A 25,065-nucleotide genomic window follows, 5' to 3' on the forward strand; every position below is an offset into this window, starting at 1 on the left:
AAAACTCATTCCATTTACACTTATGTTGAACATGGTCAGAAACTGGCCACCTCAAAATGTATTTTTAGTAATCATATCATAATCCGATTACAGTGCTGCACCCTGGATGTCTTTACACCTGGGTCTTCAGTGTGGTCAAGTGAAAATCTGAACATGATCACAACTCATAGTTTACAATATAAAGACCCATGTCATGGAAATCCAATTGTCCTAACTTTTTTTGTCTTAAAGGTACAGTAACAAAAGAGCCTAAGGGATAAAGCGAGTTTGGAAAATGGTTATGACAAATTTAATTACTATTAGTTTTAGTACCTATAACCACACAAACTTCATAAATGGACACGAGGAAAATGAATAAATGCAAGAAAAGTGTAGGATATTGGTGCTTTATGTAGCACAAACGTCACATTTTCACTGAAGAGTAAAATGCTATTATTTTCACAGAAAGGCCAAAGGCATTCAGATTGCTCCTTTGTAAAATATTTTATTGTTGGCTTGTTAGATGACTGGTAGAAGAGAGAGTATCATTTATTCTGTTTTGTAAAATTCAAAGAAATGTATAAAAATGTCTCAAATACACAATTTCAACCACACGTTTCAAATCTTCTAAAATGTACTGTCTGCGATATCTAACGTCAGTCAGTTTCTTCTCAAGCTGCTGTGTTAAACTGCTGTTTAATGCTCTGAAGCTCTTTGTGAGTCTCTCACTGAAGATTAGCAGGATCAATAGCGTTCGACGTAACTTGTCAGGGGTGTCTGTCTGCACAAACAGGATTTGTGGGGAAGAGCAGGTTATCCCTTCAGATTACATTAGCTTCTCTTGCTGGTTATTTCAGTCGTGTGTGGGTTGTGCGTTGTGTAAAGCTCAGCTTCAGATGACCGTGACCTCCCTACTCTTCCTCTTGATGCAGTCCAAAGCTAGGCTGCGTGGGCTGGACTTACGAGGCCCCTCAGCTGGGGGTGTTGCTGTCTGAGTGGGCGTGGCTGGCCTAAGCCCCTCCTTTTTCAGAAGCTCCAGCAACTCTGCTTTCTCAAGCTCTGCTCTCTCCAGCTCTTGTCTGCGAGCTCGTTCTGCTCCCAATAACACACGAACATCTGACATCACACGGGACAGCTGGCCCTGAACACAGATCCGTGTAGATGTTACCTAGACAGGCAACATACTTTCTCTGCTCATAAAAAAATAGTAATAACAAATGATATGGTCTTGAGAGACGGCCTGTAGAGAACCTAAGAATAGCACAACCAATTTGCAACTTTATTCATGCCATAAACTCATTTATAAGCCCTTCATTCATTTTTAAATGAACGTACAAGTGAGAGCAAAGATTTAAAACGTGTGGAACTTTTGCAGGACGAGAACTGCTTGAAGTTGTAATACCTTGAGTTCATCCACCTCATTCTTCAGTAGACTCTCTTTCTGCACCATGTACCTCCTCTGAGAATCCAGCCGTGACTCCATCTCACGTCTCACCTCTTCAACCTTACAATCCAACTCTGCTCTGCAAACCGAACAAACAAACAAGTGATTTTTGATGCCATTTTTGCAGTTCTTTTCAATTGTTTGAGATCCTGTTCAGTCGGGGTACCACTAGAGTGTCTCCAGTTTGTCTCCAGTGTGAATGCTCTAAACAGTAAAAACAATAAAAAAATTAACTAGGACTTTTGTGGACATTTTTTTTCTCAGAAATGACAGTCTCTGTTGATTCTTGTTGAGGATGCACGCGATATTGAAAGACCACAGGCATTGGTGTCTGAAATCTACAAAGCCCCTGAAAGGACATGGAAATAAAATGACATGGGTTTGTCTGTAATGGATGAGTTTTTTTTCCTCATCAAATTACTTAATTTTCTGGACATCTTTTGTGACACACAAATTATTCTCTTCACATTTTCACATTCTCTTTCACATCCACCTATAAACGTTGTCCAGTAAGCTGTAGCTGCTCATAAAAAAAACAATACCTCTAATATATTTGTGTAATCCTTCCTCTGAAACAGTCTGTTGTGTTTTAGTTTCAAATGGTGCTCTGATATGATATAATGATTTCTGTCTGTGAACCCTGAAACAACATCTTTGTGTTTGAGACATCAAAATACATTTTTTTTGAGAGTTCAAAATAAAGTGCTATACAGTGGTCAATTTCCATTAGAATAGTTCCAATCATGGCTACACAACTTCCACCACCCCTGAAAAATGGACAATGGGCTGTGGGGAGAAAATAGTGAGTGGAATGCTGCCTGAATGGCGTATTGGTGCCATCTACAGGGCAGAGTGGGTAATGTGCTTAAGTTTCCCTTCTATATCTCAAAAGTAATTAATTTGAGAAAAAAATCAGTGACTCATCCATTTTGCAGGCAGGAGTACCCATATCCTTTTGGGAGCTCAGCAGAAATCTGAATGCCAACAAATTTACTTCATAATTTTAAATAATTTAACAAATTTCAACAGGAATATTATTAATGAAAACTGGTAACTGATTCAGTCTTGGAATCAACAGTGATCTTGTATTCTTTTCAACAGAGAGATGGTTGTCTTATCAACAAAATAGATAAATCCTACACTTCCTGTTCAGTCATGTTTAGTCTGACAGTGAGAGGTGTGCTTAAATACAACCTTTTGATTGGACATCAGATTCCACATAGTAACCACTCAAAGTTGGATTCCACAATCATTGTAGATTACTTGGCCACAAGTTTGTACACCCCTCCTATGTCACCATGATATAGATGCACTAGCATCATAGGATACCATAGAAATTAGCTAGCAACACCTTAGCAACCACCTTACAACCACCTGGAATACTATAGCAACCGCATAGCAATACAATATCGACTACTTGGAATCCCACAGTAACACCCTAGCAACCACCTGGAACACAATTTCAACCACCTAGCAACTGTGTTACGTACCGTAACAACCACATACCAACATTCTAGCAACCACCTATAGAAAACGCTTTGCAACAACCTAGCAACCACCCACAATACCATAGAAATCAATAACCAAGACCCTTGCAACTGCTTGGCATGTCTAGCAATCCCTTGGCAACCATCTGCAGCATCATAGCAGCACCAGAGAACTGCGTAAGCTGCAAAATCACCTTTTAAGGCATCATTTATTATCATCTCTGTGGTAACTCTGCGGTAACTCTGGTGAGTCTCTACCTCAGTAAGTCCAATTCTGCTCGCAGTTCAGAGATGCAGTTGTGCTGAGCTTCTTCTGTGCTGGTTAGTGTGTATCCACAGCCACTTGCACACATTCTGTTGCGGTACTCACACACACACAGGTGCGCCTCCAGAGAACGCCGAGACACCTGCACCGGACAACCTGGAACAACAATTAATGAAGAAGCAATTCTAAAAAATTTCGAATACAAATATTTTGATTTTGACTAGCTTAAAGTAAATGCATGCAGAAAAAGTAGAGCAATCGTTTCAGCATGTCAGCACGCAAAATAAAAGCAACACACAGACACACACAGGTAAACCTACCACAGCGGTAACACAAGTACTCCTCACCTGTACATACACACAGATATTCACTTGGTTAGAACTGTGCCTGCGTAAATATGTACAACAATATCTGAACAAAACCATTTCATCCATGGTAACTTAGAAAAACATTCTTAACTTTTAATACAAGTTAATATAAGAAAGATTCCATTCCAAATCATTTTGGATCATTTCTATCAGTGTATTCATCTTGAAATGTTCACACAATGTAAAGATTATCTACTGTTCTTAAAAATAAAAGGTGTAAAAATGAAGCTACCTGTTTTTGAGGTGACTAGGAGGTCATATTAGTGCAAAAGCAGAATTTTAGTCTCGGCGTACATTTAGTTTAAAACTCACTTAAATAAACAGGTTACTCAAAATTATTTTAATGATTGTTATATAGCTTGTTGTGTAACTTCATCATATCTTTATCAGCATAATGTTGAGACACAAATGTCAAGCTGGACCTTCTTTTTGAGCCTGTATGTGTGATGTTAATACATAAAGACGAATGATGTGGTTCGAAAAACCCCTGCAAAATCCGACCTGTCATCTCTAACTTCTATATTTTTATTTCAGACTTTAGTGATTCTCACACATGCCATATTTTAGCCTGTTTTATATTATCCAGTGATGTTGCTTCTTTCTATCTCAACAAAAATCTTACACAATCTTACATAGTGGTGATTTAAAAGCATGCACTTTGCAATTCACAAAAACCTAAGAACTAGAAAAAGAGAAATACATTTTTTGAGGATATAATGTTGCTTAGAAAGCTGTCAGGTGGATTGTTCTGACCTTGTAAGCTCATTGGCTGTAAAAGCTATGCTTCACTGGCTGTCCAGGGGGGGTCTATTCATTAAACATTAAAAGAAAGCTTACTCTAGTGGTTCCACCCTTTACCCTTGCGGTCACTTTGGTGTACAGTCACTTGTGTGAGTGTCACTGCTGTCACTTGTGTGAGTGTGTGTGACTGATGTTGACCCTCATTCATCAAAATTGTGTACAGTCAATCTGATCGTAATCCATGGTAATCTTTTACATGCACTACAGGATTTCAATATGTTATTTTAGGAAAATACTCACACTACACAATCACATCATTCTACTGTCTTAATGCATTGTATTCTTTCTGGTTGTCGTAATTTTTAACGCTATAAAGTTCGGTCAGTAGAGGCAGCAGTGCACTCACTGCTCGATCTCAAACTCTACCTATGAGCACAGCCATTGGCTCAGGATGCACTGAATGCTGACTTTTTATTGACACCCCACTGAAACATCTGCATGAATGAGGGTATGCTTCATATAAATGATATATAAATGAAGTACATGTCGAAGCGTGCTTGATTTCGTGCACTGAAGCTGATTCGTCATTTGCACAAAAAACTGCACTTGTTTCTACAGTCTAAGAAAGTTTTAATCAGACGCAGAGTGGTCCATACCTAATTAAAGGTGGTCAAATCGGCACTCTTTTTTATGCAACTTTGATAGACAAGAGCCATGATCTGTCACCTGTTACAAATATAGTACATATTGCTATATAATATTGCAATATGTATATATTGTATAATTTTCAGCCTGATCTTGTGTGTGCAAAAGTGGAACTAAGTGGGTAAGCTGTTGTGTATACTTACCAGCATTGCTACAGCTCAGCAAAGCAAAGTCACAGTCCTGTTCATGTCGATGGATGGACTCCAGAGCACAGATGACCTCACACCCCTGTGGGCGATACACACACCTCACCTGGAGTCTCGCCAAGTCGTTCCGCATGTATCTGTAACACACACACACTATCCGACGAATGTTCTACACATACAGGATCAACTCTAGACTGTAGCTAATGGTGGAAAAACATATAGCTGGCCGAGAAACAACTGAGCCTGTAAGTAGTTTTATAGTTCTATCTAGTTCAATGCTAAATATTATTCTTTAGAAGCAATAATCAAAGTATGTTGTAATTTTATATTATTATTATTCTTCAATCATAGTTTGAAACAAGTGAAGAAATTGTCAAAAGTGCAAATTCTTAATTTTCAACTCATCCCACATTTGTAGATATTTTATTATGATTTGAATTTGATGAAAACATGCTTGTTGGTTGCTCAGTTTTGTTTTGTGAAAAGAAAAGCCACCCTGTACATTTGTTGCCATGTTTTGTTATTTCCTGACAGAAACCGAAACCGCTGGAAGTTCAGACTCAAGTGCAAGTGAGAATTTGCATAATTCACTAAATAATAAAGGGGTCCATATCCTATATTTTTCTTGCATCTATGTTTTTTATGTGCAAATGAACTCTGTTCTAGGCTGAAACAGTTCTTGTGCATGAATGGGCAGGGCTAAACTGTAGGCTGCATGTGTTGATATATGTAAATGCATTGTTTTTTGGGACATCAAAGAAACAGCAAATTAAAAACAGCCTACCTATACAGCTTACATACAGTTTACATATACAAACTGTATAGGCGATGTTTATGTAGCGTATCAAACTATTTTATTTTTAAAAAATGTTTTCCATGATATAGTCTCTTTAAATATGTAATGATGTAATTACATTAGAATATCACAGCAAAACCAAAGCACTAACTCTCGGCTTCTATGGGTTAACATGCCACAGGTGATTTTGTCTGAAGGTTGCCACATGGGTATAAATACCTATAGAGTGGCCTGAGATTCGTGACGTCCAGTGGCAGCCGGTCCTCAGGGCAGTTATGGTGGTGGACAAGCCAGGCATGAATGCAGGTGCTGCAGAAAGCATGCTCGCATGGAGCCTGCAGAGGATCCTCCAACACATCCCGACACACACAGCACAGCAGACCCTCATTTACATAGCCCACAAAGCGCTCCACATCATAACCCATCCTGTCAGACACACAAACCCAGAAAGATCAATGTGAAAGTTAATATGGGACAAATGTGGCGCATTAATTATTAATTTACATAGACCTGCATATAGACAATACAATCCATATGACAGAGGGTTTACATAAGCAAGCTGTTTTATCTCTGGCTATAATCAAAGTGCAAATCTCTGATCTCAGAATGATTTTATTAGATTCACCACAACTTAATTGGATTACTTTGGTATGATTTCAAATTCAAAATTTTTGATAAAGAAATAGCCTGAAAATAAATGTGACTAAAATAAGTATTTAGAAAGTTTGTAACAGTTTTGTTGATTTTCTAAGTAAAAAATAAGTTAACACATCCTCTACAGATTTAAATATGGCATTTTTCTGTGAAACAAGGGTTGAACACAAACATTGGGACAAAAAAATAAAAAATAAAAAATAAAAAATATACATACATTGTTTAGAAAATTTAAATACACATTCTATGAGTTATTATAGATAGATAGAATATATGAATAGACAGATAAAATAACCAATAGATAAAATATATAACTATACAAAATGTAAAATATAAAATAACTAAAATGATTAATATCACAACTGATCACAAGTCTTCAAATAGTAAGCTAAGTAGGGACAACACTACACCTTGGATTTTGTGTTTGACAACAGTCCAAAAAGAAGAAGAGTGCATACTTTACTGGATATTATTATAACCGACTATAACCAATTTTAACATTTCAAAATTTATTCTACTCAAAAACACCACTTAGGCCACTTCACTTTACAGACTACTAGGCTATGACATAAGGTGGTACCACAATAACTGACACAATGCTACCACAACATAACAATTTTAAAGAATTTAAAGTTGTTAGAAAAACCTCCATACCTTTCAGAATAAGTGAAGAACTCTATCTCTTGCTGTTCTTCAGACGTGGCTGAGGACAGTGTGCTTGTGGGGTTGCCGTAGGAACTACAAGGCCACCAGCTGTTGAATGGAGACGAAGAAAGACCAGGTTATCCGGGTCAAAATTCACCAGAGGAGGAGCTTAGAGAGTGAGGTCAGCTTACATTTATCTACACTTTCAATGCATCAACATATTCCCAGGACAGCCCATTTTGAACGTGTCTATCAATTGCATCCATCTGTGAGTCATCTTTCACATCAAACTGAATATGCTCACTATATAGACACATTTCCTAAAAGCAATCTTACTGTCTAGTTCTATGCTTGGTGAGAGGCTAAATGAGTTCAATTTTGCTGCATCGTACTTTAGGAGCATGCATTTCACAAAATATTTTTACAAAATCATAAAAACTGCAAAAAAATAATTATTCTATACTGTGTGAATGTGTAAAGAAACAAACAAAATACAAACTCTTAATAATTTTCTATTTTCTACCCTCTGGGAAACCCACCCCTCTCTCTCTCTCTCTCTCCTGTAATCACATGAGTGTGTATAGCTTATGTAGTCCTGGTAACCCCACACACTCTGTACCTGTATAGCACAGAGAGAAAAAAAGCTGCATACACACAGATACGCAGGGGACAAGTCAATTCCCTGAAAAACGATTTGCAGTGTCCTCATACAGTACTCATATTGTATTATAAAATTACAATACTTTACTATATTTATTGTAATAAAATTGATTACTGTATTTTTACAGTTTTACCCCCTCACCCCTGTATTTCTAATGGAAAAACTCATATGTGTTCTAATGGCTGAGGATCTGTAAATGAAGCTAATTGATGCCTACAAAGCAGGAGAAGGCTATAAAAAAAAAGATTAAATTGCTTCCAGCTCACGATTTCCACTGTCCCTTAATGTCATTAAGAAATGGCACCTATGGGGAACTGTGGAAGTTAAGATCTGGAAGACAAAGCTAGAGTTGCTCATATGCTGGCCAGAAAGACAAAACAACCCCCCCTATGACAGCAAAGGACCTGCAGGAAGGTTTAGGTGACACGGTAGTGGTGGTGCACCGTTCTACTGTGAAGCATTCCTTGCACAAACACGATCTGCATGGAAGAGTTGGAAACACTGCATGTAACCTGTGATCACAAAAGTCAAAATCTGAAGTGCACAAAACAACAAATAGAAAAGCCAGAGGCATTTTGGTAACAAGTGCTGTTAACTAATGAAGTGAAAATGGAACTCTTCAGCCACAGTCCCCAAAGGTATGCCAACGCACAGGAAACATTGCACACGTAGATGGAAGAATGGATTCCACTTCAAATAGTACAGTCAGTCAAGAAACTGTGGCTGAAAAGAAGCTGGCTTCCACAACAGGATAATGATACAAACAATGATCTCAAAATCCACAAACTACTTCAAGAAACGCAGGCTGAATCTTTTGGAATGGCTCCCACATTACTGAAAAAGATGTGCATGCAAGATGGCCCAAGAATACTGAGGAACTAGAACCGTTCTGCAAGGTAGAGTGGCTGGAAATTCTTACACAAGAATAGAAAGACTGCTAGCAGCATTTGAAAGCTGTGATATCTGCTAAAAGGGGTGTTACTAAGTACTGATATAGTAGAGTGTCCCACGCTTTGCACATTACATTGCAATTACTATTTTATTTATTTACCTATCCATTTATTCATTTATTAAATTGACCACATATAAAGTCACTGTGCATTAAAATTAGCAGAAAATTTTTAATTTTTAAAAATAGTTGGCTGCAAAGGATGTGTTTTGCATACCCTATGTTTTTGTATATCCCAGACCAGGCATTTGTATATCACCAGAATGCACAATTTTTGCAGTAATCTGATAGAATTTATATGCTTAAAGAATACAGTGGATAACTAAGTGTAGATTAAAATGTACCTTCTCAATGGACCAACATTTTGTATAATAATGCATTTTTGAAATTATCCTATCTTTTTACAGAAAGAAACAGGGTCTCATGGCCTTTAACTACTGGTGAAGTCATCTATAGTGACATTGGGATGTGGGATGTGAGTTAATAGCTAATGTACACTGTATCTCTGTAAAACTGACAGAACTGCATGAATGACTGTCAAGTCCGCAGTCTGCATTACCCACAACAAGTTTTCCTCCATAGGCCTTCCTTGTGAGAGAGTTGTGCACTTATACACCGTACATTTAATCCTGCACGTGTCCACTCAGGTGACCAATAATTACCTGCTGGTCATCCTCACAAGAGGTTAGTTTGTGTCCCAAAGGTCACCCCTTACGCTACAGAACCTGTAACTCTTTATAGCCATCCATTCATTTGAACTTCAACACAGTGGACAGAACTACTGCTTCTGGTAACAGAGAAGAACATGGTGAAATATCTGTTTTTGTGTGAGTGTATGTGGCCATGCCATCACTCTCACTGAAATCTCCTGAATGATCTTGTGGCTGTGGCAGGATTAGACAGGATTACAGTTTCCCAGTCTGTGATTGGATTATAATCTCAATGGCAACATCATCACAGCATCAGACATCAACAGCTGATTTATGCATGCATCTCTAAACCTGCACAGGTCAGCTCAGCAAGTCACATATCATCGCAGAAAAACAGCATTTGTGACCATGTCGAGTGGATTTAACTGTGTCGCAAGCACAGCTTCAAGCACTTCTAATTCATTGCAGACAATGCATGTTAAAATGGCAAACCTGATGAATTACAGATTCATCTTATACTGACATAACAGACACTCAGTTTGTCACATAATTTATATGCTTTTGTCATGTTTCATCTGTATGTTGCAGCAGTAATATTAATGGATTAAATGAAGTGCAACATGCATTACTTCACTTACTAGCTACAGTACTACGTTACTACGTATGCAAGATGCATCACTTACCCGCTCGACCTTAGCAAACATCAAACAAGGGTTATATAAATTCGCCAGAATGAACTTTTCCCAGTTGTATACGGTTTATATCGAGTCATATAAAGACCTCAGTGCTTTGGTATTCATTCATGCTGCTTGCACGGTACTTCACGTTGTTCATCTGCTCTCCACAAACCGAGTTTCGCTCCGCCTTTTTCATGACGTTACAACGCTCGACCAATCAGCAGAGTTCTGCGTCATTCCGGCGCGAAACTCGGGGGATTTTGAGGCTTGCGCAGTTTACTTTGAGTTATCTGAGTAGCAAAATAATTTTGCGAAGAAGGAAGCAGTGTTTGATCGAAGCGACCTTACCGACAGGCAAGTTAAGGCGTGCATTCTCAAAAGTGATCGATGTAAATGTTCGTTTAGGCTGTAAGCTGGCGGAAGTTGTCTCGCTGTCTTCAGCTCCTCTGAGCTTTCCTTAGCTAGCATTAGCGCATCTGTCTGACTGTAAACATTAGTTCGTCTTAACGTTAGCTTTACAGCAGTTAGCTAGCTAGTTAGCTAGCTAGTTACAGAGGTTAGGGTTACTGTGCATAACTATCTTCAGATTTTTGACTTGACATTAAAAAAACAATAACACGGTAACGTGAGATTAAGCTACCCATAAACCTAAGTGTGATGGATGTATTGATACTAGCTAGTTGTCACCACCATTAATATTACTGTTAACGGTACTCCTAATAAAGATGATAATACTGAGTAGTAGTCATACGATTCAAAAGACTTTATTACTTATTTAAACGCGAATTCTAATGATTTCGGAATTAAATCTTTAAAATGAGAAGAAAGTCATTCCGAGTGTTTAAAGGCTCTAAAAACTATTACTTCACACCACATTATTACATGAAATGTTTTACACATATCTACATTTGCTGCTGCCTTAGATAACCTTATTGTTTTACGATTGTTTTGATATTTGAGATTGAGTTTTATTTATTTTTTAAAAACGTCTTACATGGTCTTCAAGTAACTTCTTCAATACTGGTGTGAGGTATTTTATTATTTATTAGTTATAATTATTGGTTCTCATTTATTGTTTATGATTTATTATATAAAATAGTTTTATTACAATGCCGTGTTTCCTGTGTGTTTGTTGTCCTCCATCATAACAGAATGCGTCGGTCTGCAGCCCCAAGTCAGCTGCAGGGCAATGCTGCAAAGAGGCCAAGGTTCGTGCCTCCTGGGCCCTCGCAAACTGGGATACCTGGCAATGGCCTTTACAAGGTAACTTAAATAAACACCTCAGGTGAAGCTGATGCAAGAAGCTGTGTCGCAGAGGGGCTTCCTTTTAGGGCTGTGCCATTGTGACAGCGTTGAGAAGCTCTTCATTCTAGCTATCAGGGATTAATGCATTTTGTTACAAGCTATAGTGCATTTTGTAGTAAACCTTCTGCTTCAGCAGGACACTCAACTAAAATACATGAGAACGCTAGGTAGCATCAAAATGTAAAACGACGTTTATGTCCGGTTTGTAATCAGTTAACGCAAACGAAAACTGAAACTCTCAATCACTTAACTGGTCAGGTACACTTGAATGTGTGAAATATTTGTCTAAATGGACTTCGGTTCATACATGAATAAAAATAGCACACAGGATGTTGTTTAACCATAAGTATACAACCATGTATGTATATCTATGGTTTAAATCGTTTTAGGACGCTTCAAGAATGATTAACTTGCATGTGTTAAAGCTTAATGTTAATAAAATGCAGTCTTAAAATGATGTCCATGCCAGCAGTTCACTGCTTAACTGCCGTATTAAGTATCATTGATTAATCAATCATCAAGTGTAATACTTGTGTACACACTGATCAGCCATAACATTAAAGCCACCTCCTTGTTTCTGCACTCATTGTCCATTTTATCAGTTCCACTTACCATATAGGAGCACTTTGTAAGTCTACAACTACAAACAGCAGTCCATTTGTTTCTCTGCATACTTTGTTTGCCCCCTCTCACTGTTCTTCATTGGTCAGGACCCCCACAGGACCACCACAAAGCAGGTATTATTCGGGTGGTGGATCATTCTCAGCACTGCAGTGACACTGATGTGGTGGTGGCGTGTTAGTGTATGTTGTGCTGGTACGAGTGGATCAGACACAGTAGTGCTTCTGGAGTTTTTAAACACTTTAGTGTCACTGTTGGACGGAAAATAGTCCACCAACCAAAAATATCCATCAAACAGCGTCCTGTGGGCAGCATCCTGTGACCATTGATAAAGGACTAGAGGATTACCAACACAAACTGTGCAGCAACAGATGAGCTGTCGTCTCTGTCTACATCTACAAGGTGGAACTGATGAAATTGATAATGGGTGTAGAAAGAAGGAGGTGGTTTTAATGATGCGGCTGATTGGTGTGTGTTTAATAGATAAATAGATAGATAGATATCATAGCAGCAATCACGGTGGTTTCAACCATAGGCATCATATTTTTAATAATGTTTTTGGTGTTAGTCACTGCAGTGAAAGTGTGTGTGTAGAAGTTTCATATGGATATTCGGGAGCGTCAATGAGGACGTAGTATTATCATAGCAGCAGAACGTTTTACAGTCTCTTTAATCTGGTCGAATGTGGTAGTACTATTACAGACTATAGTCAGGTGCTTCTAGTGTACAGTGATTCCAGGGGTTTACGCTGGAATTCTCTATGGCAAAAATGAGTGTGATTTTTAAAAATCACTGCTATCATTCCATGTGGTTAACAAAATGGTACTTGATACCTTTTATCCTGTGTACATTGTTCCACTGAATTTCTTTGGATATTCTGAATTCTAAAATGAGTCAAAATATGAAATAGGACAATTAAAACATTACATATTTAGTTACAGTTAAATTTTACAATCACAGATCTTTAATGAAACGGAGGAAAGTCAGCATCTCTCTGTGCTCTTGTGAGAGTCTCGCTCTCCTATGAGAGCGGATATTCACCGCTGCAGAGGAGATGCGCTCTGATGGAGCGGAGGGTACAGTGGAGAATATTTGTGTCAAACTTCTCTATAAACTGTTAAATGTGAACGATTTTGTGTAAACGCTTCATTTCAACAGTAACCCTTTGTCCAGCTGCCCTGTGTGTTCAAGGAGAACTACCTCCTAAACTGTTAGCGAGTGGAGCTAAACGTTCGCAGAGAACAGAGAACTGTTTGGATCTCCTGTGTTCGCCGAATTTGACCGCACCGGCGGCCTCGGCGTGAAGACGACGATGCAAACGTTATCATCTGAAAAGTGAACAGGGTCGCTGTGAATAACAGTTATTTGCTTTACTGTTCCAACTAAATTAACGATACCAGAGAGCAGCATTTCGAAATAGAAAATGTTTCAGCTCAGCTCAGAACATGAAGTAGGACAGAATTTAACATTAACATTAGCTAACTAGCTCGCTAGCACAACTATCGCCGCGTCCCAAACCACACACTTCTGTACTTCACATACTACACTACTGAGTGCACTTCTAATTGTATTTGCGCTATTTTTACACACTATTTAGTGAGGTAGTATGCGATTTGGGACGCGCCGTATCTTACCGAGATTAATCATATTCACCCGATGAGCGACAAGTTTCCTCTTCAGATGCTCCAGCATGGAGGATCTGTTTCCGTGCCAGCTAAGGTCGTCTTCACAAACAGCACAACTGACAACCTTTTTTTTTAAGTTTAGCTCCCGCACTTTGAGGATTTTGTTCTTGAGGCTAACTGTGAGCGGTAAGTCTCCAGTGAGCGGTAATGTCAAAACGTTTCTAGTGAGCGCGAGAAAGACGCGTAATAACGTCACCAACTAATCGACTACTAAATTAGTTGCCAACTAATTTGGTCGTCGATTTTAGTCGACTAAGTCGAATAATCGTTGCACCCCTAATTATGGGTCATAAATAAGCATGCATACTAAGCACGTATCCTTTGTATTACGATCTGACGGTTGTTTTAGGGAATCCATATGGTATTATAAAAATTCAAGAGAAAAATGTAATATAAACTAAGCAGTTACATATTTTTTGACAGTCAATTTGGGTCACTTTGGGGTGATTGACAGACGTTTGCAGGATATCTCTGGGACACTTCATCCGGAGCCCTGTAGGATAGACATGGCTTGTGTGCACTGTGTTCCCAGTTTTTATCCAAGCAGCGTAAAGTGGTGTAAATTGTAATATTTAACTTTGTATAAAATATAGTTATGAATAATTACATTTACACTAAATTTATTAAATGTTGCCAAGAGTTGTAGCATTGAATATTTTGCTAAATATTTGTATACCTACACAGTACTATTTTTAAAATGTATTTATTTATTATTTTCTTAATGCTTGCTATAGCACCACCAGTCTGGGAGAGCACAGGAGCACCTGCCTTCATCTGAGGTGAGTGAATGTGTTTTAAAATAAGCAAAACTCTATGTGAATTTTCCAGCAGTCATTAAAGGTGTTTTCTTTTGCAGGTCCAGAAATGTAAGAAGACTGTTGAAGCTCCAGCTGTGCCCAAAGTCCCAGGGGTATATAAAGCTTTAGCAAGGGTTCTGAGTGCCGTTCCCCAGGGAGAACGTAAAGAAAATGCCCCGGAGTCATCGAGTGTCCCCATGGACTCAGAACAACACCCAGAGTCACCCTCACCAGACCGCCCAGATCAGCTTAAAACACATGCCACTACCACTCCAGTTGGTAAGACGCAGCATGTTTTCATATATACATATAATTTTATTTTGTGCATGGAGACTTTGCTTGTGGAATTAAATTGATAGCAAAAGACATGTTATGACTTAAACAGACACAACTAGAAATTAATAAACAAATCAGTCAATTGAACAAAAGAACAAATGAACAATGTAAGTAATAAATAATTCATGTGCAAATGCAGATTTTAATGTCAGTATCAACCATGCTTTGTACAATGTGATGACATTGAGCACTTCAGTGAATGCTACAGAATGCAGACCGTGACACTGGAGCTCGTATTTGTCTGGAGTCCGGAGATTTGTATTGGGCAAAAGAATAAATAATAAAAGCACTGTGGTCGGCTCTGAAATAAAGAAGGCAGTAAATACAGTTTTGAAAATGAACATCTGTCTCTCCAATACACCCCTCCACCTTTTATGGAAGACCCTACAAATGATCAGTTCTTTGGCCAGTTAATTCAGATGAGAAATTTGAGACAAGGAGTTAATGCTTGGTGTTGTGCTCTTGTGATGTGATGTTAAAGGGAAACTCCACCACTTTTTAAAAAGTTCCACTTAGTTAAATGGTTAAAATGTGAACAAAGTTATTCAGAGTGGCATGGTGTGAAATGCTTCGTTCTAGAAAACCTACGAAATCAAAACTCTTCACAGTGGTGGTGACAGGAACCAGACAATGGTTATGAATATGCTGCCTGATGCCCCTGACATTGTTTTACGATAGTTTTGTGATAAAGCCTTGGCCTAAAACATCTTGTTAATTGTTTTAATTTAATCCATTAATAGCGGAAAGGAATAGTAGGACGTTGTAAGGCAAAACAGTCCCCAAAGAAAACATACTTTTTTCAGATTTTCCACTAGATTTCACCATCAATAACATATAAAAACTCAGATAACATGTGTAGGTTCAGTGGTTATATTTGTGTTGTATACATGGTGAAAAAAAAATGAAATCATTTTCTTTTTAACATTTCAGTTTTAGCATACTAAAAATGGAGACTTGCTATGTAAGGTTGGGGTTTTTTGCCTTGTTTATAGCTCAGTTGCACGGCTTTACAAGATCACAAGGACACGCTACGAAATAAAAAATGAGTACATTTCTTAGCTGAACCACTATATGTAGTATGAGGACAGTTTAACGGATCAAATATTGATCTCCGAATCGAAAATGTGTACCGTTACACCTCTAGTGCTCCGGTATTGCTCATTGATTCTGTTCTTACTGTTTTGTCACCAAGTTGGCCTGGCATTTTTTTTATGAACTGATTCTAGCAGATATATAGCTGAGCTGAATTTTTCACTCATGAAGAAGAGCGACTGTAAGGCTGACGTTACTCATAAGTCGACTGACTTGTTAGTACAAACATATTGAAGCAGGCGCTAGAAATGTCCGCTATGTATCTTTTAGCCCGTTTACAGTTTTTTTTTCTTCAGGTGAAACTGTCTCATTATGAATGTAATAGTGTGGGATGTCTGTGGCAGCACAGTCAGAGGAAATGAGTGAGGATCCGAGGTTATTAGGGTAAACAGCTGAAAAAGCAACTTTGCCATATCATAACGCTTCAACCTCAGTAGACTGAAATATTTTTAGTTTAAAACGGACAGCTCACGACAAAAATAGTTCTATTTAACCCGTGTATATCAGCGTAAAGCCTCCTTTGTTAATGATTTATAAAACGTGATTCTGTCAGGTCTTCCAAAACAAATCAAAGTCCGCCTCTTACCGACAGGGTTGGATGCTGTTTCGTCGCGTTAAACCATGCCAAGTTCAGTTTTAAAAAAGTCACAGGCAGAAATGCTACTAACCGAAAGATTCATTTCAGTATCATATAAGCGAATGGAGACTACGAAAATGTAGCTCAACGAACAAGACAAAATAAACGACGTGCTGAACTTGGCTTCGGTTTGGCTGTGAATTAAACTCCCGTATTCGTCCCGCCCCCTTGACGAAATCGACCAATCCCCGCGCGTGTTCCCGAATGACAGACAGGCTCTCCCTGGCAACGGTCGCCAGCGGCCACTAGGCAGATCCCGAGCAGAGCTCGAGCTCACAGCGCGGACTGCCCGAGGCGCCTTTTGTCTGCTGCTGAAACTCAGAGCAACTGGTGTCTTTACCTTAATAGTCGATCAGTCGTCAAACACAGAGAACTTAACCAGTAAAATTTCCCAGTAAAAGGCTAAAAACAAACGGTACATTTTAAACACTGAGCCTCTGAAGTCCTTGTTTTCAGTCTCGCAGTCCGTTTTCTCACAGAGACCGAGTGGGCTCTGCACGGACGTTTTTATTTCGTCTAAGCACGTTTTCAGTCCTTCTCTATTAAACCAGTGCATGCATATCGATGCTCTCCGTGCCGTACGAGACACTCGCTGTGTTTTTCTAGCCTAATGCAGTCGGGTTTGTTATGTAGGTCAGGCCAGGCTTAAGCAGCTTTACTGAACCTGCGTCAGCTTAAGCTGAAAGGAATTTCAGCAAAGCCCTCCCCGGTAGGCGTGGGCCTAATCGAGGCTGGCCTAGTTAAGCCTGATTCTTTTTCTTAACGTCCCTGTGTGTGTATGTGTGTGTGAGTGAGTGGAGAGTGTGTGTGTTGTGTAACAGAACCAAGCAGTGCACTGGGGCTGCTTGCACATGTGTGAGTGTTCTCAGGAGAGAAAAGACAGATAGATATACATAAAAAGAGGGAGAAAGAGGGAGAAGGCTAGAAGGAAAAGGCAGAGGGAAAAGAAGCAGAGCCTAGAGCAGCCAAGACCAGCTTAGAGCCAAGATGTCTGCTTTGTTCATGACAAGCAGCATGGTTGGGAAGGCGCGCTCCTCAAACTTCACTCTGTCCGAGAAGCTGGACCTGCTGCGCCTGGTCCAGCCCCACATCCGCATTTTGGAGGAGCACACCAACAAGCACGCCGTGATCGTGGACAAGAACCGGTGCTGGGAGAGCATAGCCGAGCGCTACAACAGCCTGGGGGGAGAGAGGCCGCCCAGGACGGCTCAGGGGCTTCGGACCCTCTACAAGCGACTTAAGGAGAGTGCCAAACAGGAAGTGGTTCAGCGGAGCCACGCCCAGCCGGAATACAGGGGCAGCATCTCAGAGCCAACCAAGCGCATCATGGAGATGATCCCACATCTGTTTCATGCAGCAGACAAAGAGCACAACACTCTCCACAGGTGAGAACTGAGTACACCATCACAGACATCTGCACACACAGTAGACAGGTAGTTGAACATGCATAAAATGCAATATACAAATTTGCATTCATGCATTTCCAGACCTGTGCAGAGTGCTCAGGTAATGATCTCTTAGAAAGACTGTTGTCCTCTATTGATCAGCATCTCTCATTATCTACTTGCGCGTATCATTAGTCTCTGCTCAGATGCATGCGTTCAAGGCCAACACCACGCTGTCTCTCTCTCCAGCACAGTACACTTTAAGCACTATAGGTCAAACATAGCCAATTAAAACTGACAGTGTAAGTCACTCTTCACTTGTTTTAAAATTAATAGTGCAATAGTTCCCATTGAGCGAGCCAGTGAAAAGTTTAGTAAAGTGCACATTCTCACTTCGGATGTATAACTTACCATTGTTGACCTGGAGTGATTATACTAAATATACCTGCACATTGCCATTTAATTATAGCACGTTATTATGATGCTCAACCTACTTTATTATCTCACAGTTCTTCACTGTACATTTAAAGTCCCATCAGCTCCTTCTGCACTCTATGTTCTGAACTAATCTGTTTCCATTACCTTGGTCCGGCTCTGTTTGGGTTTAGAAAGTCACACACTCTTCTTTCGTTCTGTGCCAGCAGTAAGCTGCAGCACTGATGAGATTGGGATGTCGTTAACTGTATTTCCGCAACGCTGCTAACGCCAGGTTTGCCTTGCTGCGTGCCAGAGAGTGTTACTTTCCACTGTCACTTTCAACGTTACTCCAGCTCAGGCTGGTGGCTGATGCTTTTTAGCAGACGACAGATGTAAAGCATAGCTGCTACAGATGATGGCTAAATTCAGTGGTTCTCCATCCTGGTCCTGGAGTACCACTACTCTGCATATGTTATCTTGTTAATTGGTTCATTAGTTGCAAGGGAGCAGGGGAAACTCTAAAATGTGCAGGGCAGTGGTGCTACAGGACTGGGATTGAGAACTGCTGATTTAAATAAATTGATTGGCTGATTTGAAAGAATTCATTGGAAGAGATGAAAATAAACACAAATACAGTAAAAAGTAACAAGAATTTATTATTTTGAAAAAAGTAATATATCTTGTGAGCTAGCTTGAACAACAAAATTGGTTCCAGATTTGTTTGATTGAGCCAAATCAGGTTTCAGATGAAATTGCTACAAATAATACAGGGGTTCCTTGGGTAGAGGTTTGGAAATAGTGACCTCATTAACATACATAAAAATTTAATACTATAAGCAGAGATTTTAATTGTTTTCTGCTTATTGCCCAGATAAAATGTTTCTAATTGTAACTTTCTCAGGTGCCTATGCCCATTGCCAATACCCATGCCAACAGTTAGAAAATTAAGAAATTGAGACTAGATCCCCCTAGATTAACGTTACAGATAAATAGAACTTTATTTCTATTGGGTTACAAATGCAGTGATGCATTTAATGAATAAAATGCAGATATTTTTAAGCAAAGTATCCAATCGTTGCCTAAACATTCTTCTGTAAAATAAACACATTATCAAATATCTGTCTGAAATATTGACCAAATCTTAACTTTTGTCCAGTGCTGATCATTTTTGAAGCAGTTATCTGGCACAATATGATTCCGATATCATTGTGTGTTCTGAATAAGTGCAGACGTCTTTTTGTTCTTCTCCTCCCATTTAAAAGGTTAATAAATAGGACAGGAGTTCTTTTTAATCTTACACCACCAGACACAATGAGACACAATCTATACCTGAAAATCATTATTTGTTGTTTAGAAATACACACTGCACACACTTCAGCTTTTTCCTGCACATGCATGATAAATCCATACCAAGGTACAACAAGACAACAACAAGGTATTCACTTTTTTACCGGTATACTTGAAATTACAAACGAGGCTTGATATTAAGCTTAATTGGAGACTCAGAATTGTTTTGTCCATAGAAGAAAATCACTTGTCCACAGAAAAAGGTCAATAAAAACACTTACATATGACTACTGTATAGCATAAGTTTATGAAATGTTACAGTTTATAATGTGTGTGGTGGTGGGAGAAGAGAGAAAATTATTCAGTCCACCTTTCTGGTTCCAGATAAAAAGAGAGATGGAAGGGAAGAGAGATTTTAGCCTACTCAATTTAAATGCTGTTACTTTCTCAGTTTTTTTTGATGCTTCAGACTAAGCCTTATTTAGTATTATTTCTCTCTCTCTCTCTCTCTCTCTCTCTCTCTCTCTCACTTCCTCTTTCTTCTCTCAAAAAATTGATTGCAATAATGATACAATTTTAAGATATTGCCCACCTCTAGCTGGTATTTAATCATTTTCAAAGTGTTTAGTCTTAGAACACTTTTGTACAATTTTGTATTTTAAAGTAAGTTTGCTAGCCTGTTTTCAGGGCTCTAGACTAACTGTTTTTTAGAACTGCCCCAAAACCTCTCAAAAAATCCAATCCAAAATGTTAAACTACTTTGTTTCATTAGATTTTTCTCTAGAATTTTTGTACTACCGTATTTCAGATTCCCATAACCAACAAATTGTAGAACACATGCTTAGCGTGCATGCACACATGCATATTTACTCGAACACAAAATGTACACAAACACATCTACGGTCCATAAAGATTTTTATGTGCATACAGTATACATGAGTGTATGTGCATCGACAGCTCTGTAACTAAATATGTAATGTTTAAAGCATCAGTGTATTGAACTGCGTCCTTAAAATGCAAAACAAATCTTTATGGTCAGAGTGCATTTAGGTTTTCTGACAGAAACTCTTAAAATTCTTAGATTAATATTGAAATGTTGCTGCTCTTCAGAACCTGTGTGCATTGCAGTAGACATAATAAATAGCTAGTAAACCATATTTATAAAGTTGTTAACATTTTTATTGTCATCATTTATGAATGCGTTCAGAATAAGAATAGAGCAAGATCATCGTTCCCTGGAACATAATTTGGATCTAAACAGATCAAATGTGTGGCTGCTGTTGGACATTGTAAGCACTCAACTACAGTCTGTGAATGGTATTGCCACATTCGACAAGGTTCCAGAGAAACTATAACTCTTAACAAAGTAAGAAAATGTTACGTAAATGTCTGTTAGAAGCTTTAATCGTCCATGTAGGAATTCCCATTGACAGGCTAATGAAATTAGTATGAAGTAAAATATTTCATGAAAAATGCCACTTTTAAAACAAAATAAAAAAAAAAATTCTGGATTAATCATGTCAAGTGTTAATGTGGAGCCCTGAAGTATCAGTTAGCAAGTGTTAGCATGTACTGCAAAGATTGTCCTACCAGACTTGTATTAATCTAGTTTTGTGTCTTAGGTTGCAGTATAAGATGAGCTCTCCGATAGAGCAACCTGGCAGCAGTTCCTCTCTGCCTGCCATGACTGATTACACACCAGTCACCATGGCGGTGAGGGTGGAGTCAGAAGACGTCAAACCGCCGCCTGATCTCCAGATGCATGTCTCGCATGGTTCGCCTGTTACAATAACAACCCCACACAGTCAAGACCACACCGGACCGACAGAGAACGAGGTAGAGGAGGAAGACGAAGAAGAAGAACTCGTCTCGCACGTCTACGCGGCCTCCCTTTCTCCCTGCCCGTCGTCTGTTCACCTCCCACCGTCACCTTCAGCAGCTGCCCCGAGGCGGAATCTCTATCAAAGGGCAGGAGTTTCGCTCAGAAACCCCGTTTTGGAAGCAGAGTCGTTGCAGATGATGCGTGAAGAACATGAGCTTCTCCTGGCCAATCACAGGAAGCTCGGGCTGTATCTGGAGGAGAAGAGGGAGGGACTAAAAAGAAAGCAACAGTTAGAGGAGGAGCTTCTGAGGTCAAAGGTCAAAGTGGAGAAACTGAGGGCAGCTCGACTGAGGCATGGACTGCCACTAATATGACGAACACACAAAACGTAGCGCAAAGGGAATGAATGCTGCGGACGCATGTCATGAAATGACACACAGTCTTGTGCTCCAGTTAACAGACTATTGCCACTGTACAGTTTTTCATACTGCTTTTTTCTTTTTACATGATGAACTTGTTTTTAGCAGAAATAAATTCATTCCTATGTGTCTAAGAATACAGATGGGGTTGAATTTGTTTTCACTTGTAATAAAATGGCCATTGTTTAAATGTAGGTGTTTGTGTATTTCATTTTGGCTTTGGGTCTGTCTTTGAAGCAAGTTCAACTGACCACTATTTTACCATCAACATTACATAAAAAAAAAAAAGTCACAAGACACATGTAGGTTAACTGGTTGTTTTGAATAGCCAATCAAATTTTTATACATTAACCACTGTAAAGAAATTAGAGTCTGTACGTTTCTTCACAGTTTACCATTTCTAAATGAGTTGTTTATGTTGGAACAATTGAATAATGCAGAAATTTTCGAAAGATTGGTGAAATTCCTCTTTTAACCAGGCTTAGATACACAAGCTATGATTAATCGTTTTGTGTAAAAGATGGGGAGCCAAGCAGCTTATTTTTTAAAGAAGTAGAAAGAAATATCTGTATAAATATGTTGAAAGTAAAGCATTTTTAACCGCGTGATTTGCGTCCTCTGCTGAAAAAGGGTTATTTTTCACATGATTGGTCAGAAGCTGGTCCTGGGGCCTGTCTCAAAAAGCAGTTTTAACTTAGATAGGGTTCTTGACTAAGTTCCAGCTTAGTAAAACATAACAAATGAAACAGCGTTTAGCCGTTTTATTTTGCTTATGTGTAAGTATGTCTAAAGTACCGCATTTGTAACGGTAAAAAGCAATGCTGTCACTTCATTAGCGCTAATAATTTCTTCATATTCTTAATACCTACGTAGTTGGATTTACTTCCTCTGTTAATAGAGCGATGTTCTTCATGTGAGTGACCCCAGAAGCACCATGAAGAAAAAAAAGTTACCAGAGGGGATTCCTGATTGGCCAGCTGTTTGGTTCAAGAGTTGATAGCCCAAACTTACTTGTCAGACAGAAGATCCGGATGATGCTAATTGTACATTGGAATTCCCATTGAAAGGCTAACGGAAATTAGCGTTATGCTAGCAGTAGAAATTTCTTTAAGAAATGGCACCGGTAAAACCAATTAACAACGGTTTCTGGATTAAACATGTCCTCTGACAAGTGGACTAGCATTAATGTCAAGCCATAAAGTATCAGTTAGCAAGTATTAACATGTAATGCAAGAATTGTCCTAGGATACTTGGATTAACTTAATTTTGTGTCTTAGCTTGCATTACAAGATAAGCTCTCCAATAGAGCAACTTGGCAGCAGTTCTTTTCTGCTTGTCATGGCAGACTACACACCAATTACGGTTCTATGGTGATGTAAAAAGTGATCCATTGTTGTGAGACAGAAAATCTAGGGTTAGATAGGACTAAGTTTAAAGTTGGCTGTCTAAGCAAGTAATCCCGCTTTGTGATAGAGGCCCCTGGTTGATTCATGTGTGTGGTATGTCTCTGACTCTGGACATGTAAAAGGCAAATAAACCCCAGGGCTGAAAGAATCCTTTTTGGTACCTCTTGAACACTTGATTCCATGGGCAGATACGGGTCATTCTGACAAGCTTGCCTGCAGGACTTGCCTGTTGCCTGTTGGGGATCTTGACAGTGACTGAAGTGGATGTTCTTAATTACTGTGAAGCACAGTATTATAAAGGTATTTGTTAGAATCTTAGCAAACACTCCAAGAAACTGAAGTCAAATGTGAATGTTATGTAAGTGTTCCTTAGAAACTTGAGCAACAGTAGTTTGACGTTCAGGGTCAGTTTCGTGGACAGGGATTAGGCCTAGTCCTGGGCTACAATTTCCTTTCAGTGGCGAAACTACAGATTTCTCCTTTGAAAGCAGTTGTGTTTGGAAAGACAGTTTCTGGTGGGTGTGTGTGTGTGTGTGTGTGTGTGTGTGTGTGTGTGTGTGTGTGTGTACACATGCCAAGAGAAAGTTTAAATCACTAAAGCTGTACAGCCTTGTTAAGTCGTGTAACATTTTTGTGAGTTCTGATTGACCAATTCATGCTTCGCCCACAAATACATTCTTTCATAGCAGCTGTTATGTGGTAGAGGAAGCTCTACAGAAGGTTTATAAAATCCCTCAACCTAAAGAGTAACCGTAGCACACAATTTCTCAAAGTACTTATGTTTAGAGTGTAATAATTTTCCTTAATATTTGTTTTGTATGAATGTGAAAATGCGATCGTGCTATTAGGATAAATCATTGTTTTTATTGTCTCGTGTGTAAGCTATGTTTAGAATGTTGAGTTGATCTGCGTTGTTTCAAACCTTCTAAAGCAATTTCACTTCCATTAACTAAGCTGAGTTTGAACTTGAGTGAGCCATGAGACTTTTTAACCTCAATTGCTGTGTCTTTGCAAGCTGCAGATTAGAGTGTAGATTAAACCATACATCTGCTACATGTCACTGAGTCTGAGGTTTAACTGAGTCATGTTCTAAACTAGTTAAAGACAGTGGGGTTTTTTTTTAAGGCAAGGTGATTGTAACTGAAGCACATTGACAGCTCTGATAATTTTAATATTCCATTCTTAGGCTTATATACTATCCACCACAATGTTTTGTGGGCTTCAGGCAAGTTGTTATTAAAGCAAATATTATTTAATTGAACACACAAATGATTTAAGAAATCTTAAATACAGACATGTCTTTAAATGATTGATGGATTTTATTTGAGGGGACACAGAACTACTTATACACTACTTACTAACAGAAATAAAAGAAACACCTTATGGTGTGCACAGGTGAGAGTAGGGATAGGGGGAAATAGGGAGATTTTAGGAATCATTTCCATTAGGCCAATGTAAAATTGGCCGTGTTATTACTGTGGACAGAATTTTAATGTTTATTAACGCTTTAAGGCAGACTCAAAAACTGGCTGTTTTTGCTCTTTGCCATATTTCTTCTCTGTTAATCACATCATGTCACAATACTCTATTTTTTATATGAAGAACACAGTCTAAAAAAGCCAAAAAAAAAGTGATTTTTTTATTTAGTTTGTGTAAGAAACTATAATTCTGAACAAAAAAACACTTGAA

The 25,065-nt window shown here is 38.8% G+C and overlaps 3 protein-coding genes across 4 annotated transcripts in view; 2 read left to right on the forward strand and 1 right to left on the reverse strand.

Moving 5' to 3' along the window:
• Positions 1-458: 458 nt before the first annotated feature.
• rnf41l (ring finger protein 41, like) lies at positions 459-17,408 on the reverse strand. 2 transcript variants are annotated; one of them, XM_036558643.1, is made up of 8 exons: positions 16,590-17,408; positions 7,240-7,338; positions 6,151-6,357; positions 5,133-5,272; positions 3,496-3,522; positions 3,169-3,331; positions 1,382-1,502; positions 459-1,120 (listed from the first exon to the last, which is right to left on the reverse strand). In XM_036558643.1, exons 3-8 carry the CDS (start codon positions 6,354-6,356, stop codon positions 872-874), a joined length of 906 nt encoding a protein of 301 aa, XP_036414536.1. In that variant the 5' UTR covers position 6,357; positions 7,240-7,338; positions 16,590-17,408; the 3' UTR covers positions 459-871. The 2 variants fall into 2 exon arrangements, with proteins under 2 accessions (XP_036414536.1, XP_036414537.1); XM_036558644.1 differs by lacking the exon at positions 3,496-3,522 and having other exon boundaries at positions 16,590-17,407.
• Positions 11,163-25,065, forward strand: part of rad54b (RAD54 homolog B) — a 34,264-nt gene continuing 20,361 nt past the window's right edge. The window contains 4 exon segments of the mRNA XM_036558641.1: positions 11,163-11,197; positions 11,319-11,430; positions 14,513-14,557; positions 14,635-14,854. Coding sequence (XP_036414534.1) covers positions 11,320-11,430; positions 14,513-14,557; positions 14,635-14,854 — 376 coding nt within the window. The 5' untranslated portion in view covers positions 11,163-11,197; position 11,319.
• LOC118798983 (fibrinogen silencer-binding protein) lies at positions 17,280-22,111 on the forward strand. Its single transcript, XM_036558642.1, has 2 exons — positions 17,280-18,025; positions 21,352-22,111. The coding sequence occupies exons 1-2, from the start codon at positions 17,628-17,630 to the stop codon at positions 21,923-21,925; spliced, it is 972 nt and encodes a 323-aa protein (XP_036414535.1). The 5' UTR covers positions 17,280-17,627; the 3' UTR covers positions 21,926-22,111.

The sequence above is a fragment of the Colossoma macropomum genome, unplaced genomic scaffold (assembly GCF_904425465.1).
Source record: "Colossoma macropomum unplaced genomic scaffold, Colossoma_macropomum, whole genome shotgun sequence".
In the NCBI taxonomy this organism is placed as follows: Eukaryota; Metazoa; Chordata; class Actinopteri; order Characiformes; family Serrasalmidae; genus Colossoma; species Colossoma macropomum.